At 35.1% G+C, this 20,292-nt stretch overlaps 1 protein-coding gene across 1 annotated transcript in view; it reads right to left on the bottom strand.

Moving 5' to 3' along the window:
* Window positions 1-18,488, bottom strand: part of LOC107647427 (DNA replication ATP-dependent helicase/nuclease DNA2) — a 20,717-nt gene extending 2,229 nt beyond the window's left edge. The window contains exons 1-33 of the mRNA XM_021105653.1: window positions 17,757-18,488; window positions 17,186-17,353; window positions 16,889-17,113; window positions 16,640-16,708; window positions 15,841-16,050; window positions 15,685-15,744; window positions 15,544-15,605; window positions 14,141-14,285; window positions 13,630-13,686; window positions 13,389-13,485; window positions 13,143-13,225; window positions 12,380-12,445; window positions 11,850-12,005; window positions 11,665-11,720; window positions 11,508-11,565; window positions 11,316-11,426; window positions 11,173-11,229; window positions 10,572-10,706; window positions 10,209-10,448; window positions 9,044-9,118; window positions 8,728-8,843; window positions 8,557-8,629; window positions 8,404-8,508; window positions 8,131-8,298; window positions 7,540-7,609; window positions 7,308-7,459; window positions 2,563-2,640; window positions 2,389-2,481; window positions 2,155-2,292; window positions 1,629-1,668; window positions 1,476-1,549; window positions 1,168-1,305; window positions 912-1,031 (exon numbers count right to left, since the gene is read on the bottom strand). Coding sequence (XP_020961312.1) covers window positions 912-1,031; window positions 1,168-1,305; window positions 1,476-1,549; window positions 1,629-1,668; window positions 2,155-2,292; window positions 2,389-2,481; window positions 2,563-2,640; window positions 7,308-7,459; window positions 7,540-7,609; window positions 8,131-8,298; window positions 8,404-8,508; window positions 8,557-8,629; window positions 8,728-8,843; window positions 9,044-9,118; window positions 10,209-10,448; window positions 10,572-10,706; window positions 11,173-11,229; window positions 11,316-11,426; window positions 11,508-11,565; window positions 11,665-11,720; window positions 11,850-12,005; window positions 12,380-12,445; window positions 13,143-13,225; window positions 13,389-13,485; window positions 13,630-13,686; window positions 14,141-14,285; window positions 15,544-15,605; window positions 15,685-15,744; window positions 15,841-16,050; window positions 16,640-16,708; window positions 16,889-17,113; window positions 17,186-17,353; window positions 17,757-18,215 — 3,954 coding nt within the window. The 5' untranslated portion in view covers window positions 18,216-18,488. The remainder of the gene's footprint in view (window positions 1-911; window positions 1,032-1,167; window positions 1,306-1,475; window positions 1,550-1,628; window positions 1,669-2,154; window positions 2,293-2,388; window positions 2,482-2,562; window positions 2,641-7,307; window positions 7,460-7,539; window positions 7,610-8,130; window positions 8,299-8,403; window positions 8,509-8,556; window positions 8,630-8,727; window positions 8,844-9,043; window positions 9,119-10,208; window positions 10,449-10,571; window positions 10,707-11,172; window positions 11,230-11,315; window positions 11,427-11,507; window positions 11,566-11,664; window positions 11,721-11,849; window positions 12,006-12,379; window positions 12,446-13,142; window positions 13,226-13,388; window positions 13,486-13,629; window positions 13,687-14,140; window positions 14,286-15,543; window positions 15,606-15,684; window positions 15,745-15,840; window positions 16,051-16,639; window positions 16,709-16,888; window positions 17,114-17,185; window positions 17,354-17,756) is intronic.

The following is a 20,292-nucleotide window of genomic DNA, read 5'->3' as shown; positions in this document are numbered from 1 at the left end:
TATAAATTTTTAATTATATAATTATTAAATTTTAAATTAATTTATACATTTTATTAATATATATCCATTTTATTTTTGCGCAATGTGCAGGTCAAAATCTAGTTAAGTATAGTTTCAGTATGAAATAAATTGCCAGAGCAAGAAATATTATGATAGCTTAAAGTTATGCAACGCATATGCAGGATATATACTATTAAAATGGTATTTGAAAGTTTATATTATTAACAAAAAAATAATTCTAAAAGATATTAATGACAAATAAAACTTCTAAAGATCTAAAAATATGATAAAAATAATCAGATATTAAAAATGTATTCTCAAAAAAGATTTTAAAAATAAGATTTTGATGTAAAAAAATATGATAAAAATAATCAGATATTAAAAATATATTCTCAAAAAAGATTTTAAAAATAAATTTTTGATGTAATTTTTTACAAGTATAATTAAAAAAAAATTTTCATCATTAAAATTTGATAATTTTATATATTTCTTTTTTTTTATATTTTTTGTGGACAGAAATTTAAAAAAAAATGAAAAGATGTTTGGTAATTGGATTTTGCTTCGGTTTTTTGCATGTACCTCCTAAATACTTATACTAAATATTCCCACAATAATTTAGATCAAATATATAAACGTTTGTCAAATACAAAATTTGTTTGTTACTTGCAAAAAAAGATAATTTTATTTATTTTTGTTATACTTTTAAATTTTTGGAAATTTATTTGCTGTTTATTTTTTTTAGAATTATTTTTATCAGGATATAAATTTTTAGGTGTCATTTTAGTAGTTTACCCATGCATTTATTTAAACAATAACCATAGCACGACAAGTAAAGCTTAACAAATTATGTAGTATAGTGAAAAATGTTAGGTGGAAAGATATATATAAGCATTGGAGCAGATTGAACTTACCCTAGCGCGAGTGAGAGCCACATTTATCCTGTGCCAGTCTCCGAGAAGAGAAGCAGCAAGGTTCGTTGGGTTTTCACTAGATCTTACGAAAGAGACTAATATGCAATCCTTATCTCTACCCTGGACGAACAAATGACCAATATATGGAGATACATATCAAAAAACAAAAGTGAGCTTTTAAGTAGTAAACTATTGAATCAGAAGCTTAACCCTGTAAAACCTTTGTAATGCATGACAATTCCATTTGTTCATTTACCTGATATTTGTCAATGGTATGTATCTCCATGGAAGTCTCGGAAGCTGCTTTCCGGATGAGGTTTGCCTGTGAATTATAGGGGGTAATAACACCAATCTGCTCTCCTACAATTCCATTTCTAACCAATTCCGTTGCAACCTTGCATCATAAAGTGAATGAAAAAAAAAATTTAGTGGCATGGGTAGTGAAAACAGGATTTCAGAATTCACGTTGCATATGTTGCCACTCGACTCGTGTATTGAGAATCACTGAATCACCTCGAAATGACCAAGATCTAGCACTCACTGTTCATAGGGAAAATGGCATACCTCGGCAATTATGTGAGCTTCAACTGGATTATTGACAGTCTTCTGATCTCTTACCTCCAAAGCGGGTAACATGTCTAAAGAAAAGAAATATAGATCTATCAATGCTGTGAATTTTAGAATAAAGGATGAAAAAGAAAAATGATATTTACAAACCAGTATCAATAAAAATCACTGGCCTGCTTGGATTTAAAACCTGCATAGGTATACAAATCCATAAGACCTTTATTTAATAATTTAATAGAATACAAAGTTACAAACAGATAATATTGATTCATATGGATGACCATCTATAGTGGGTATGAAAAATGTTAATATTGCTGATGTGATGATACATCATGCATGACTGGGAATCTATGAAAATGTCTTTTACACTAACAATCTATAGAAATTAAATCAAAACTAGTGCCCTACACCATCTTATCCAATCAGATTCATTCATTTAGATGACCATTTATTAAATCTGAAACCTTATTCATATACAAGATAGTAGATTTAATGAAAATGTGAAACAAGATCATCAAGATATTTTAGAGCAATTGAACCGTGTAGCATAGTTTTGGTTTGCTAGCACAGCCCACATATTTACTCTACCAACAAGATCTGAATGTCACTTAACATCAAGGTTGAGATAAATCCTAAACAATTAAGCCAATGAAAATGTGGAAATCAAAAGCCTTACATCTTCTAGCCAAGGCAAGCCACAGTTTAAATTAGAAAACTCAAGTGTTGCATTAGCTATTTCAGATGAACCACACCTCAACCTGTCACCATATATCAAGGCATTTGACAAGTCCATAATGCCTTGACGCATCCGGTACTGCATATATTCAAAAATCGCACGTGATGTAAATGGAAAATGGAAAATGAATAAAAATGAACTTTGTGATCTAATGTGATGTGTGGTTGAGCATACCTGGCTCCGTAATTCCGCAATTGCCTCTGGATGTGTTTCGGAGAGCCTACAGAACAAACTTATCCCCATGCCATTCTCTCGGGCCTCTATGCTCTGAGAATAATCAGGTATGAATTTCCTAATAGAGTTTACCCTAGTAAGAGTTATACACAAGAAACATGAGTAATCACCTACCTGGACAAGTGGAGGCAATTGATAATGATCCCCAACAAGTACAAACACTGAGGCAAATGCTAGGGGGCCCAAGGACACCTGAAACGGCAACATTTGCAATATAATTTTCCTACACAATAATTGTTCATTTTCTTAACTCGTGCCAATGCAAGGACAATAGGCAAACTTTGGGGCTGTCACCAAAACTTTGAACATGTGTTTTCACACCCAAGGTAAGAAAGTGATGCTGTTAGTTGATGTGGGACCTCTAGTAATTTTATTTCTCGCAAGTTGCTGGAAACTGCGAAGCTCATTCTTATTTTGAAGCATAAAATGGCAAGCAAGAAAAATGTAACGGAGTGTGAACTTTTGAGGCTTCACATTCAAAGGGTAGATGTTTGTTATGAATTTTTCTACTTAAGTTAGGAGGGACTAATGTGGACCTACGAATGGATTTGTTGGAGTCTTGGAAGAACTGAGGGTGTTCCAAGAGATGGTAACTCAACAAAACCTAATTTCACGGGGAAGCTAAGTTGTGCATGTGCGAGGCTATGCCCAATAAATTCCTTATTCCCAAACATGGGAGTGACTATATCATATACTCTATAGCTCAGTGGTAGAACCTCCACAATATGCTATTGCTACACGCCAGAAATCTCCTTTAGCATGAATAAAGCTTGTCAATTCATGGCTAATCCTCTTGTATTACACTAGAAGGCTGCCAAACAAATTTTGCATCATCTAGGAGGAACAATGAAGCATGGTGTTGACTTAGATCAAATCAAAATCAGATTCCTAATTTCTTTCATGAATCTTTTTAGTAAATGAATTAATTATCATAGGATCCAAGCAGGTTGGTCAAAATGGCGGAGTGCATCTGGTTTTATATGCGACAAAAAAGTACGAGATCTACATGTAAACGGTCTCTCTGTAGACATGATACATGACAGAGCACAATGGCGTCGTTTGATTCATGTAGCCAACCCCACTTAGTGGGACAAGGCTTTGTTGTTGTTGTTGTTGTATCCTTTCCATTTTTAGTTTAGCTTAATTTTAGGGATTTTATGATTAGAAATATTTCCTTATTTTAGGCTAGTATTTTTTCCATTTTCTAGTTATTTCTATTTCTGTAATTCTTCTATAAAGATGATGATTTCCTGTACATTTGAATATACATAATATTCAAACACTTCAAGTTGGTATCAGAGCAAGATCTCTGCATTGTGCCTCATATTTATAGCTATGGCTGACAGTTCCTCAGTCATCAATCATGAACAAAAGGAGAACACCACTCCTACTCCATCAAATTTAAAATCTGAGCAACGGATACTAGTTAGTGGTGACTCCCATTCAGTTCAGATCACCACATTTCGACTCAATGGGTCAACATATCTTAGGTGGTCTCAATAAGTTCAGATGTACATTCGTGGAAGAGGGAAGATTAGATATCTCACCGGTGAACGAAGTCAGCCTAACGCCACTGACCCACAATATAATGTGTGGGAAACCGAAAATTCCATGGTGATGACATTGCTAGTGAACTCAATGGAGGAAGATATCAGTAGTAACTATATGTACTATACCATTGCCAAAGAATGGTGGAATAGTGTCAAGGAGATGTATTCTGATCTTGGGAATAAATCCCAGATTTATGAACTTACTCTAAAAGCTAGAGAAATTCAACAAGGGAGTGACAATGTCACCAAATATTTCCACACATTGAAGTGGGTGTGGCAGGACCTTGACCACTTCAATAACTACAAGTGGAATTCAGCCGCTAATGCCAAACACCACCAACAAACAGTGGAAGAAGGGAGGATATTTCAATTTCTTGCAGGCCTCAATGTGGAGCTAGATGAAGTTCGTGACAGAATTATTGGAAGAGCAATCCTACCCTCAATTGGAGACGTATTTGCTGAGGTTAGAAGAGAGGAAACTCGTAGAGCTGTGATGATGGGGAAAGGCAAGACTGAACAGACTTCTTTGGAGTCTAACGCACTCTTAGTGGCACTTGCTGCACTTAAAAGTTCATCAAATCAGAAGCACCCCTCCAATATTTGGTGTGACCACTGCAATAAACCTCGTCACACCCAAGAAACCTGCTGGAAGATTCATGAAAAACCAGCACATCGGCAGCAAATCTGGTCCCAAAATACGTGCTACCCCAACTGCTCATGAAGCTGAAAAATCATCCTTGAGTAAGGAACAGGTTGAGCAGCTCATAAAGCTGTTAAATTCCAATTCTATATCTAGTACTCCTAGGAACATAGAGGAAGCACTAGATGATCCCAACTGAAAATTAGCAGTGATGGAAGAGTGGCATGCACTCAAGAAGAATGAAACTTGGGAGATTGTAGATCTGCCACAGAATACAAAATTGGTTGGCTGTAGGTGGGTTTTCACCATCAAGTGCAATGCTGATGGAAGCATAGAAGTATAAGGCTAGGTTAGTAGTTAGGGGATTTATGCAAACCTATGGAGTAGACTATCGAGAGACCGTTGCTCCAGTTGCTAAACTCAGCTCTGTGCGGATTCTCTTATCTCTTGCTGCGAATTACAATTGGCCTTTACATCAATTGGATGTAAAGAATGCTTTCCTGAATGGGGAGCTAGAGGAAGAGGTGTTCATGAAACTTCCACCTGGATTTGAGGCTGAACTAGGGAGGAATAAAGTGTGCAAACTAAAGAAATTTCTCTATGGATTGAAACAATCCCCAAGAACTTGGTTTGAACGACTTGGAATGGTGATGAAGGGACTTGGTTATACTCAAAGCCAAGCTGACCATACACTTTTCTATAAACATTCAGCAGCTAATAAAACTGTCATCTTAATTGTATATGTGAATGACATTATTCTGACAAGTGCTATCTTGGAGCTAAAAGACTTGAAGGAGAAGCTTGTCAAAACTTTTGAAATCAAAGAACTTGGCTCATTAAAATACTTTCTTGGAATTGAATTTGCAAGGTCTAAAGAAGGCTTTTTATGAACCAACGAAAGTACATTCTAGATCTTTTAAAAGAGACGGGATTACTTGGTTGTAAAGCTGCTGAAACACCTATAGAGCCTAACTTAAAATTGAAGCCAGCTGAACCAGAAAATGTAATGAACAAAGGGAGATATCAGCGGTTGGTGGGGCGGCTAATCTATTTATCTCATACATGCCCGGATATAGCCTTTGCTGTGAGCATGGTAAGCCAGTTTATGCATTCACCTAGCCGAGAACACATGGATGCTGTCTTTAGAATCCTAAGATATTTGAAGGGGTCGCCTGGGAAAGGGTTACTCTAGAAAAACTATGGACATCTTCATGTAGAAGCCTATACATATGCAGATTGGGCTGGGAATCTCATGGATAGAATGTCAACATCTGGGTATTGTACCTTTGTTGGAGGAAACCTGGTTAGTTGGAGGAGTAAAAAACAGTGTTGTAGCACGAAGTAGTGCAGAAGCTGAGTTTAGAGAAGTGGCTCATGGGATATGTGAAGTACTATGGGTAGAGAAAATCCTACAAGAACTAAAGGTTCTCATTTATCCATCAATAAGGTTGTATTGTGACAACAAATCTGCAATTTCTATTGCCCATAATCCAATTCTACATGACAGAACTAAACATGTTGAAGTTGACAAGCATTTTATAAAGGAAAAGATTGAAAGAGGACAGATTTGTATCCCATATGTTCCGACCAGACCACGGAACAATTAGCAGATGTTCTAACTAAAGGATTACCCAAGAAGACCTTTGATAGCATAATAAGCAAGCTGTCAATGAAGGATATCTTCAAGCCAGCCTGAGGGGGAGTGTTGACTTAGATCAAATCAAAATCAGATTCCTAATTTCTTTCATGAATCTTTTCTATAAATAGAATTAATTATAATATCCTTTCTATTTTTAGTTTAGCTTAATTTTAGGAATTTTATGATTAGAAATCTTTCCTTATTTTAGGCTAGTATTTTTTTCATTTTCTTATTTCTATTTCTGTAATTCCTCTATAAAGAGGATGATTTCCTGTACATTTGAATATACATAATATTCAAACACTTCAAGTCATGGTCTTCACCTAGTTTGGCCTGTTCAATCTTTGGGACTTCAAGGTTTTTGTGGTGCAGACTGGGCTGCTGATGTGGATGACCACAGCTCACAGCTCCACATCAGGAGCTTTGTCTTTCTTGGGATGCCAAACCTTCTATATTGGGGGGCGGGGGTCAAAGAAGCAGACCCTGGTGAGATTGAGAAATTAATATTGATTTAATACAGAATTGAAGCTTCGTATGGATCAGGCATGTATCCCTAAATGACTTACTAGTTTTGAGACTAAGACATAGTCCAAGCTTAAGCAGTCAGGACTAAATGCGGACTACCAGATACAGGGCCAAAGGAACAACAACTATCAAATACAAGCAGAAAGCACCTTGAAGCCTAGGACTATAAGATATCAAAAGAAGTTATTTGTTTTCAGACAACAGCTGGGACAGGCTTATGAATTTTGCTTCTCTAGTATTTTACTCATCTTCTCCTTTGAGGTTTCTCTGCTAGATATGTTACAACGTTGATATCCCTAGTTGCATGACTCAATTAGTTATGCTTTATCAGTTAGCTTTCTCAGAAAAATTCTTAAGGAAACAAAAAACAAAAAATCCTTGAAAACTACATGCAACATGTGACAACTACAAGGTTCTACAGCATCTTTTATATTTCAATCATACATTCATATAACTGCATATATGTCAATAATGAGAATCATGATGAAAGAGTTAAAAAACATACAGGTAGGGTTGTCTGTCCAGCTTCATCCATAATGCATACATCGAATCTCATGTTGGCAAGCAAGGGACTGGAAATGCCAAGACAAGTAACTGCAACAACTCTGACTTGACCTAACCTTATTTTGATATCTTCAACATTTTGTATACTTGTTGCTGAGATGGAAACTTATTTCATAAGATGTTATACAGAATGATAAATTGAAATGAGAAGCACTAGGAATATATTGGCAAACCTGAAAGGCAGTGTCCTCTGACCACCTCATGCACTGCTTCTGGTCTTCCAATCCGAACAAAATCAATGTCCTAAATCCATTTGTATAAAACGGCGCTATAAAGTTAACGCTTCGAGGAAATGTTGTATATTATAGACAATTCAATAATGGAGAGGCATGCATCAATTATTCTTAAAGATTGAGCTAGCAATACCATGAGCTCTCACCCAACTTTAGCAGAACAATGAGAGAACAGATGAAATGAAATTAAAAGGAGGATGCATGGTGGAAGCTATCATGATACAGAATGGAGAAGAAAAATGCTTCTATATTCTTTACTCTTGGAGATGTCTGTTGTGCGCTTCATAAAGCATACAAAGTAAACAACAACCACTGAGACTAAAAGCTAAAAATAAAGAAGGGAGTCATTGGCTGCATTTAGGTTATGCCATGTTCCTTTTGAAGCAGTTTAGGCTGTTAAGTATATTTTAGACCAAAATGTCAAACGACTAAATCTGTTGTTCAATTTTAACCTACTTTCATATTTTGCAAACAATTGTATCGTTTATGGCTCTTTGCATGTGCAATATTAGGTCTTCTTTTATAAAATACCTGTGCTTTTAATTTCATGAGTAAATTATCAACTGCGGAGTTTGTATAGGCTGTCAGCAAAATGGAAGAATCCCTTTCCAGCAAGGCTTTCACAGCATGAACCAAAGTAGAAGTCTTTCCTGTTCCAGGCATTCCTAATATAAGCGCATAATCTTTTGCTGCAAGTATCTGACAACAAGAAATAAAGGAGAGCCACAAGAAAGATTATTCAACTTGACATAAAATAAGCAGCTACATAGGAAAAATTGAACAAATTTGAGCTTCATTGCAAACCTTGAGAATTGCTTTACATTGATCATCATTCAAAGATTTCTTCGACCGAACATATGATATTGCTGGATCCTGACTGACTATAGATTCACAGTCAAACCTAGGAGCCTATATTCAGCATTGCCATAAGGACAGAGAAAAGAAGTAATCATTAACCTCAAGATCAACAATCATCCTCCGCAGATGAGTACTCCGATCATTTTGTAGAAAAAGTTGTGCAAGATTAAACCTTCAGGGAAAATGCTAGAAAGCAATCATACAACTTTGAACACCAGCAAACAACATACAAATTAAAGTTCGAAAAAAAATCAGTGGTCAGACAAGCACCTCATAGATGCAAACGAAGTCACAAATTCATCCTTGTCAATTCTCCAAACCTGTTGAAGGAGATCATGTGTAGTGGAACATCTTCCAGGAATTCGTAAGCGTTTTGAAAAGGAAACCTACAAATTTTAAGAAGTAGATGTAATTAGTCATATCATTGTACAAGACAGTTTAATCAAGGATTATGCTACCTTGTCTTCAGCTAATATTTGTTGCAAAGACAGACTGATCAAGTGTAATACTAATATTTTGTCAAAAGTGGCCAACATATAATAAAAGAGGAGCAATTATTACAAGTTATTAAAATACTATCACTTACAGATACATGAATCTGGCTAATATCAGAGATCACCCCTTTTGCAATAGTTTGCCCACTAGAGTCATTACTGCACAACACAACCCTTTATTTAAAGCAATATTAAAAATGTCCCTTCCTGGCTAGAAAACAATAATCCACCTTCATTATGACCTCCGTCAGTTAAAATTCCATTAAAGGAAACAGTGCTAATCTTCATGAAAATGAAATAACTCGGTGACAAAGAACATGCAATCAGAAATTCAAGCAACATGTGGAGTTATTGATTCTGAATTTAAATTATTCAATTTGGCAAAATTTTACAACACACAAGCAACAAAGATGTCAGCATAACACATCTTTAGCAACATAAACTTATACATATCAAGCTGTAGGCAGCGTTTCTGAAAATTCAGAACTGAAGAAAATTTCAAAGAGCTTGATTTTTATTTTTTCATATGTATATTGATGCAAGAGAAGGGCCGTAGCAGAAAGCTCTACTGTCACCAAGAAGTCAAGAACTATTATATATATGTTCTTCACTATCGCAGTCCCTCCCAATTCATTAACAGAAAACAAACAGGAAAAAAAAAGTGTGNGGGAGAGGTTGTTACTTATTCATTGATCATTGTGAATTGCACACTCTTATCATTGTGGCGGATAGAGGTTTTCATATTTATACAAGTGTGTAGCCTGCTTACTAATTCTATTAATTCCTACTCTAACTAACTCCTTTCTAACAGAATTCTAACTTGCCTAAACTACCTTCTATCATTAACTTTCATGTGATGCACATATACTAATGGAGAGAGAGAGAGAGAGAGAGAGAGAGAGAGAGAGAGGTTTCTATGAAAATGTGATTATGATTAAATGACTCATAACAGAATCACTTTCAGCTTATGTAAAATCTGAGAGTCGCTTGTGAGGGTAATTCAGGAAATATACTTGGAAGTTAGTTATAGGTCTGTCTGTGTCATATCTCGCAGAGGCAGTTACACTAAGCCTAGATCTACTCTTGTAACTTAGATCTACTGAGCTGTTCTTAACTTGCTCTATTAACCATGCTTCTATAGCAATTTTGAATGTGGTCACCCCACCTTGCATTCGACAACTATGTTGATTTTGTCAAATACAAGGTTATCATATAACTAAATTCACTTGTTTTAAACAATAAAAAGGAGATTATCCGTACCACATAGTCTCCACTTCCAAGTGTAAGATCTAAATTTGTTGAATAGGTACTACAATGATCACCGTCAGAAACTCCAGAGGGACAATTATCTTGTCTTACAAAACGATAAACAAAGCGATTATCTTTGACAGATTTCTGATGAGGAATTCCATATGAAGCATCGAGAACAATAGAAGAAAGGCTACCACAGTTTGGAGCTTTTAAACTATGTGATCGCCACATCTCTTTCCTTAAAAGCTGAAGCAATGAATGAAGAGAGAAATAGAGGAATTCAGTGAGATAAGACACTTTAAACCATGTCAAATTTGATCAAGTCTAAATCTCAGATTGTAAAGCCTATAAAACAGATTTAGATTGTACCTCAGTCTCCTTAGCTTCCAAGTCAATCAGCCGATCCCAATGGCAGAGGAACTTGGAATGGGAAGATGTAAGGTGGTCAGTAAGAGAATCAAATACATCTTCCAATCCACTGCTTTTTGTGCTTCCACCATGTAACTAAAGCAGTAAAGTACCACAAATAAAACAATTAAAAAAAATGAATAAACGTATTACCAATAAATTCTTACACATTGTGCAATAACTGTGACATGTTCCATTTGTAGTTCTCTTACATTATCTAACATGGTGTCCAAAAACACGTGAACAATGCACGTCTGTGCTAAATGATATTACTAGATTAGACAAGGGTATTAAGTTTGGTAATCATGATTTGGAATTGAGGAGCTATAGACATTACTTAATGGATAAAATGTCACTATCTTTAGAATTACAAATGCAATTCCCAAATGAACATTTATATATATAAATTTAAGAATGAATCTTTTTTTAGTCGTCTATGTTTTGAACATGTTAAGTCGATCATGAAAATTAAAAAGAATCAGGAGATACAGCCGTAATAGAATCCGCATCAAAAGTACTTATTATTAACCAAATGGCTATTCTCCATGGGTAAAAGAAGTACCTTGTGATAAATGCTACAAACATTAAGATGGCGACAACCTTTGCAAATGCCAGGACTCTACAATTCAAGCATAAAGTGTGAAATCAGAATCCTGAGTTGTTTAGCACGCTATGACGTTATATAACAAAATGGAAAAGCCGTACCTTTAACATTGGTGGAAGTTGTTGCGAGGTTAATGCCTTAAGAATATCACTTGCTAGCTCGTTCCGTCGCATTATTAGGCCAACTAAGTCAGATCTTTGAGCCACAATACCCTTTGTACATAACAGTTAAAACAATGTTAGCTTTCTTAACAGACGCAGATAATGTAGTATGTAAATCCAATATAGTCTTACCTGTGTCTGATCTGATTGAAGATAATATAGAAGACCAGAATCAATGGTGTTTTGATACCTAATAACATGATCAGAACGACGTAAATAAAACAAAAAGTAAAACGTCTTCCCGAAAACTTCTTCATCATATATGCTGTTAGTGATGAATCATTTGCACCTTTCAGACATCAGAAGAGTGTATAAGATTACTTGAGCATTGTGTTCTGCTGATGACTGCAGGTACAATATGCAGGAGTTGTAAATAAAAAATATCATTAATCTACTGTAATGTTACTAGTGTCTTAAGCATGTCTATTGATGTTTTTTGTTTTGTGGTTGATTATAAATTAATAACAGTCGTGCCTGGCCAGCTGGTGATTTCCCGGTTTTGAACTCTACTGGCATAATCTTCTCCTCAAGTTCATCTTTTACTGATTGTACTGTGACTCTGACTGAAGCATCAATCATCCCTTTCAAACCATATTTAGGAGCCCATGCCATCTCTTCAATATCAATTACCTACATTATACTTATATGTTACAAATAATATTCAGAATCCAGAAATGAGCAATATCAATTAATAGGCAGTTATGAGCATATCATTGATATGCAATACATTACACTGTTGATGTTCATGCTTAGATTAAGAGAATGCTCAGTCAAATAACATCATCTTTCACACATTTTATTTCAACAAGATAAAAGTGTATCAAATAGACAAGATAAAATAGTACAATAAGGCAATCTCCACAATAAACAAACTGAACAAGCAGATGCATATTTATGGTAAAATAAGAACTTCAAGAGACTTAGCAAGGTCCTTCCACTACAGCATGCATATCTATGCCTGCATAATAATACACAATAAACAAATCGGTTAGATTAGAGCTTGCCTCAGATATGGCAACTTTGTTAGGCCTATTGTGAAATCCAAAACAAACATTAGGATCTTCATTTTCCTGCCAAAACTCCATGTCATCAGTCACAACATTTAACCAAAAAACAAAGAGAGTAAAAGAAATTAAACACTTTACTAAGAAAATAAATAAATAGATAATTAATATATAAAAAGAATTATTGCAGAAAAAGAAGAGTTACACATGGTTAGAACTTTGAAAATTTGTAGGTAAAGCTGTGTTCTCCTGCTGGAGAATTCTGATATATATACTACATAGGGAGAGTAAACACAGTAATTTCAGATGCTAACCTACAGCCGGGATAAGCTAATGTAGGATATAATTACATAATTACATCTGCACAATCACACAGAATTTGATTATATAATGAAATATGCACAACCCCTTAGAATTTGCAGATTTGAATGAGCAAATATTCTGCTAATATACTTGCAGATATTCTTTCAATACTCTGCCATAATATCCAACCAATTACATTCACAGCTACAAATTTTACGACAAGTAATTAATTGTTATCCATCTAATAATACAAAATGAAATGGGATCTTCAATATGAACTTTACTTCCAAATACATCTTAGGGAATCCACTTTCAAAATATCCTAAAACTTCTTTTCTAGCTTCTACCTCCTTTGACCACCATAGCATAACCACTCTCTTACATTGATCATAGGCATACTAAGTCAGAAACATTTGGCAGCAGAAAGTTTCAAAAGAAAGCACTCACTCTTTTGACATACCTCCTTATTTGTGAACCGTAAAATCCAACTCAATATTCTCGGGACAGCATCAATCAAGGTTTTCCGAACATCACTTTCATTTACTGCAATGTTCACATGCAGAGAAATTAATACTCCCCACGAAGTATTCGAGTGGCAAAATCTCAACAATTACATCAAATAAAATTTCCTCCTGATAAATTCCACACTTGAGGTGCATAATGTAATACATGATACATATATAGACACAATACTACAAATCCACACCTCCACAAGCATACAGACTCTCAATGTTCCTAAGTAATACCACTTCTGTGTAACCTTCCAAGAAGTCAATGGATGGATTGTCTTCTGTGAGCCCAGCCTACACCAATGAACCAAAAAGCATTACCCAAAGAAGAAATTTAAATGTGAAGAAGAAAAAAAAAAAGAACCAGAATCTTTATAACTTAATCATTAGGATGAGAAAATAGATGGATAAAAATGATACAACATGAATTTTAGAGACCTGAAAAATTTGGTGAAGCAAGGTTCCAGTCAATGCTGCAGTAGAGTACTCGTTGCATTTTTTATTATTATTATTATTATTATTATTATTATTATTAGATTAGGAAAGAGAGACTATAACGTGAACAACAAGACAACCGGACATCCTTTACTCTCTTTAAAATTGGAGATGAACCCAGAATCACCAGGTTAAGTTAACAACAAACCCTGCTCCTAAGTTTGGAAAAGTATAAACAAACGAACCTTGTAGACTATTACATTTCTTACTAAGAACTAAATTAACCAATGACTAGCAAACTAAACAAAGTCATGAAGTTTACGATAACCACATCACCGACTAGTGATTATCAATTTATCATATAAATCCACCATAATTCACTGTAGACCCAGAATATAAGGATCAATAATTTCTTATATGAAGGAAAATCTTGTAACATGAGAGCTGCTTAACATGAGAGCTGCTAAATTTTGACTAAACAATAATATGATATAGTAAATTTAGGAGAAAATCAAAAGATAACTACCCTTGTTCCAGACAGCAGAATGTCTGGGTGCACAATCAAGAAATTATTTTCATGGCCTATATCACAACTTCCTCCTTCATCAAATTGACCGATTATGTTTACAGTATCTCCAGGTGCAATTACACTGAAAAACCTGAGATCATGGAGAAAGAAAATTAGAAATATAATAGTTTGATGAAGAATGACTGGCAGGAAGAACAAATGTAAAACGAAGAACTAAAACTTGTGACTATTCTCATCGAAGAACTCAGCTATGTGTTTAACTATAACCGGAGTAAATAACTGAAAAAATAGATAAACAAAAGATATATAGAGAAAACCTAGTTATTGAGGAATGGAGTTCCATAGTGCCTAGCAGCAATTTAACTTAATGGCACTGTAAATTGCACGAATATGAGCATGAGTTGTACGGTACAGGGGCAGGTAGGGTGTATAGTTTAACAATAGTTCCAAAAAATAGGGTAGGGATTGCGGAGGATACATTATATAGGAATAACACCATAAACAAAGAAATAAAACCATGAGATGAATACAATTTTCAGTGAGACAAGGCCCAATTTGGTCTCTGAGATTTTGCCTGTAATCAATTTAGTCCCTGAGTTTTATAACAGTGAATCAAGTTGATCCTTCTATCACCAATCTAGACACCAGAAGGCTTATGTGTGCAATTGTTGCCACGGTGGCAGTTTAACAGCTAAATCACATGACGATGAAGGTGTCGAACTGAATTTAGTTTCTTAAGGGACTTAACTTGGCCATTCAATGAGCTAACTTTATAGAGGTAGATGGCTCAATTTAGTCCATTGAAAAGCCAAATTGAGTCTCACTCCTTTGGTGCTAAATACCCTGTTAATTAGATTGGCGATGAGCCGATGAAATAGCTAACTTGATTCATAGTTATGAAACTCAGGGACCAAACTAAGCACATCTAAATTTAAAACACAAGTACCAAATTAATTATCAGGTGAAAAAACAAGGACCAAATAGATACTTATCCAATTTTCAATATATATTAACTCCAAAATTTTTCAACAGAACTCCATCAAGTATATCAAGTAAAATAACTAAAAAGGCATAAGATTTGACAAGGTTAAGTAGTAATTTATTTTCTTTTAGTAGTAAATCAAACAATTGGAGTCACATAAATTTCTAGCACCATGCATGAATTAAGCATCTATATGTATAACACTTATACTCAATAACTCCAACAAATAACTAAACTATAATTACCCGACAGCTTCTCTTTCAACAGTACAATAATATTCCAAATACTAAAAGGTTGAAATGCCAAAAATATGAGACATAGTCAATGATATAAGTTCAAGTACACTAAAGCACATTAGCTTAACACAATGATATAAGTTCAAGTACACTAAAGCACATTAGCTTACCACTCATCCCTCAAGTTTACAGCCCGCTCCTCTCCAGTTTGCTCATTTAGTAAGCGAAGCACCTGGAAAGCAGTGGATCAACTAAAACATTAGTCTGATGCTTAGAATCCATAAGTAGTTGCCAAATAAGCCTTACTACACCTTGTATGGGGATCGAGCATCAGCAGCAGATGAATCAGCAGACCTAGAATTTTCAGACACCTAAAATAGAAAGTAAATATAAGGAAGCCCATGATAATTCATGATGTTTCAACCAGAAAATTAGTTAAAAAACAGAATACAATGCCATGAGCATACCTGCAAAACCAGATAGCTAGAACTAGAGACAGCAACCATATCCTCTTTAGAACTATGTGATCTTGTTCTTTCTTCAGCATGGTTGGCTCTAACAGGGAGCTCATCAGCAATGCCGTCACAACATTTTAAAGAATCAGTTCCCTTGTTACAAACAGTAGCGTCATCAACAGCAATGGCATCTTCAACTTGATCTAACAGTTCAAGCAAAGTCTAGAGAAAAAAATTTCATATCAATATACGTGTCTTCCTCTGATAATCCTCTTATCATGGTAACTCACAAGCAACTTTATCAAATAAGAAAAATGGTTTCGCTATGGTTATGAGTTAAACTGCCTTTTATTCATTGATTATATACATAGTAATTTTTCTGTGGAACTGGAGAGTAGAGACACAGAAAAATTGATTAACACATGACAAGTTAAAACCTACGCACATAAACACAAAGAAAACAAAGTAATTGATTCCAGATGTTTATGACAGTCATGCTCCATTGTTTCAGATTCAAATTTTTACCCTCCAGATATGGTTTGGATGTGTCACATTTGAGATGGCATCCTTTAACTTAAGTTTCACTTATGTTAAATAATTTATAAATTCAAAGTTTATTCAGTTTCTGGTCCTTCCCCATCCAACTGTTTCTAATATCTATTTTATACACACATACACACACAATTTTCATAATTTGCAAAGGTCCTTGTTCTTTAAAGGTGTAGTAAATTGCAAGTTAGTTATGGAACAATCAATAGTTAAGCTAGATCTGAAAGAATATCTATCACAAAGATCAAACAGAGGACCATACCTTTTTGTGCTGTCTGAGATAAAGTTGATCAGATGGTCCAGTGCATTGAATGTCATTAATAGGATGCACCTACAGAAGCAATATGAAAGAAAGGTAGTCAAACTTATCATTTAGATATGAGTAAAAATCAACTCAACCAATAAAAATAAACATTGAAGAGGACCTTTTTTTTCCTACAAGACAAATAGTGGAAACCTCATGGAAGATTTATCAGGTCCTAAGAACCAATAGACAAAGAAAGTAAATCACCTTATCGGGACAATGAGACAAAGAGGGTGGAGTCCTGAAGGGACTCTGTCTGCTAGATACTCCAGTGTAGCTCAGAGTAGTTGGATTGGTGTCAAAATCCACACTTTGTTCTGGGTTTATCCTTTTCAAGCCTAATTTACTCATTGAAGGTAGAGCTTTTGCAGAAGCCTTGGGAGTTGGTGAAGTAAGCAATTCGTCAACCTTGTCATCTTTATCCCGAAAAGTCTGCAAACTTCATTGTTATGATACAACCTCACTTGGTATTTAATTAAAAGAAAATGCTTCTCATAAACATGCCTTATCTTCTGAGCAGCTACGAAATGGCAATAAGTTGAGTCTTGAAGAGTCGGCCAACGCTTTAATAACATTCGGCACATGTTTAGAAACAGCTTGGAGTCTTTCGTTCACTGGAGATATCTTCCATGTGACCTCATCAACCCCATAATCTTGAGTCTGCTTTATAAACTATCCTCACAACATATTGCGGAAATTTCAACATTAAGACACGAAGAACAAACATAACATGATGCATAAAGAACCATAATCAACTACTGCACTTGAACACAACAGCCAGTTGCAAAATACAAAGATACTAATATTTGGAATTGCCGGCAACCAAAACACACACTAAACTTGGTCAAGAGAACGCACTTAATGATTTTACGAAAGCACAGGCCGGGGAAAAATAAACCAATGTAACTTGTGCTAGAAAACTCCTAAAACGCTCAAGTTTGAGCATTGACTAGCGAATACTCATCCGAATTGATAGTGATATACAGCTCATGACTTTTGATCTTTGGCATCAAAAATGAACCAATTTAAACGTTGAAAGAGTAATTTAATGAAACCAAAGAGTAAATGCAATTACCATTCCAGGTGAGAATTTGAAGCGCTTAAGCGGCATAGCTTTAGAAATATCTGGGGACACCTCAGACACAATATCTTCCATCACATTATCAACCGGCACCACCGAATTCTCAGTAGGAGTATTCTGGGACGGTCCATTGTTACTTCTATTATCATTATTACTAATATAATTGGTATTACCCTTGTCGTCGCTAGGTTTTTGCGGCGACGGTTGGGGAGTCACCTGCACAACGGTGCTGAAAATCGGGTCTCTGGTTCGGGCAGGGAGAGGATCAGAAACTGGTTTAGCGGCGGAATCGGAAGCATTGTTAGTTTGGAGCTTTTGGGAGGCGAGGAGAGCGTTGTTCTGTGTGTGGCGATCGAAGAAGTGCTGGATGCCGAACTTGGAAGGTTGAGGGTTATGCTTCTTGGACGCAGAAGAAGAAGAAGAAGTGTTGTTCTTCTTCTTCTTTGGAGGCATTTTCCGAAATCCTTTTGTTAATAGCTTCTGGCTGCGTCGATATTAAGGGTACTTCCTTTGTTCCAGTTGCGGGTTCTGCAGAATTAAGCAACGGAAGACATTGCTCCCAACAGAAGCAATTGGGTTCTGATATAAGGAGTGTGTGGGTTGTGATTGAATGATACAAGGAAATGGAGGAGATTTTTCGGTTGGTAGGGTGTGGAAAAAAATCTGAGTCTTGAGTTAAGCGACTAGGCGGGAGTATACCATCTGGGTACCACAGGGCGGGAATGGTTTTTGTGGTGTTTTTTATTTATTTAATTATTTATTGATTCTAAATTAATAGACCTTTTTTAGGAGTTAAGTGCAGCTAAATTGATCCAATAATTTATTGGTCTAAAACCAAAATCAACAAAAATCGTCTATACTATTATTTGCAAAAAGTCATGCACTTCGATCTATCAGATTTTATCAAAATCGTTTTTAGATTCTTTGTTCTTCTTCGTCATCTCAATAATTTTTCAATTTTTTAAAAATCTCTTTCAAATAAAATGCAGAATCTCCGAATCTGGTTTTCATCTCTTTCAATCTTGTGTTGCTTCATTATTTTTTCTCTAAGATATATATTTTATTGAATAATAAAATGAGTGGTCCTAACAAGCATAAGGGTAATAATAGATCGGTTCCGTTAACAACTAACTAAGAGAATAGTCAACTAGAGTTAACTAGTTGAAAAATATGAGATCTTTTACAAAAAAGAAAAAATAACTTTCCACTATCCTAATTTTTTGAATTTTCAAACTAAAAATACAAAAGATTAGTTTGAGTTTGCTCAGATTGTAGTTAGTTCTCTAGACTTTTTCATAATAAAAAAATTTTACCCACAGAAAAAAAGGAAAGCTTGCCAACAATGACTACAAGCGGAATAAAAAATGAAAAAATTATGAGATTGACCATTTACAGTAATAGAGTACCAAACTGTAATCATACCCTCCTTGATCCAAGCCATCCATCTATTGCAAAATTCCATTTTTCTCATCATTGCTCAAACAAAAAATCATTCAACTATATCGTAAGTCTTACAAATCTATCTTCAAAGCTAAATCATAGCTATCATAATTTTTGTTCTTTAGAAAATGCATGAATTCATGAGCAATTAGTATATTATCTCTTCAATAGTTTTCTTCATATGAAGAGATCCTCCTGCAAAATTATCCAAAGAAATTCTGGCGACCTGAGTAATCACATTATAAAAGATCTACAATTGTACCAAGTCCGAAAACATGTCGAAAAGACATTTTCTGAGCATAACCTTGTACATCTCCCAAGCTTCATAGAGAGATTCACCCTTTTGTTGTCTAAAGGTATGAACATCAGTTTTTAACTTGATCAACCTCTGAGGTGGAAAGAATTTGGTCAAGAACCTGCTGACCATATTATCCTATATATTTAGGCTCTCCTTGGGTTGTGTATCAAGCCATTACTTGGCTCAGTCTCGTACAGCAAACAGAAAGAGCAGCAACCGATAAACATCAGGATGAGCTCCATTAGTCTTCATTGTATCACAAATCTGCAAAAAATTAGAGATGAACAAGTTTGGGTCTTCCTGCAATAGTCCATAAAACTGACAGTTTTGTGGCACCAAAGTAATGAGTTGAGGCTTCAACTCAAAATTGTTGGCATTTACAGGGGGCACAACAATGCTACTACCATAGAAAGTGGAATTTGGAGTAGTGTAAGAACCAAGAGTCCTTCTTGGTTGCTCAGGAGCACTAGAAGCATTAGGAATAACAACATTGTTGTTGTTGTTATTTGGCTACATAGTGATTTCTTCAACTTTCTCTTCAAAATTGTCCTTGAGACTTTCAGCACCTCTATAAGCTCTAGCCTGTTGTTGGTGTCTTCTAACGATCCTTTCAATCTTAGGATCAAGATCAAGAAAATGTTATTTGTCCTTGTTTCTACTCATAAACAAATTGAAAATAGGAAAAAGTGGAAATCTCTACGTCAGAATGAAAAAAATTTCCAGTGAGGCAAACTAAGTAAATAAAATAAAATAAAATAAAATAAGATAAATAAAAGAGGAAAATTTTTTGAA

The sequence above is a fragment of the Arachis ipaensis genome, chromosome B06 (genome assembly GCF_000816755.2).
Source record: "Arachis ipaensis cultivar K30076 chromosome B06, Araip1.1, whole genome shotgun sequence".
Taxonomy (NCBI): Eukaryota; Viridiplantae; Streptophyta; class Magnoliopsida; order Fabales; family Fabaceae; genus Arachis; species Arachis ipaensis.
The sequence above is the reverse complement of the archived record's forward strand: the minus strand, read 5'-3'. Positions and strand labels throughout refer to the sequence as shown.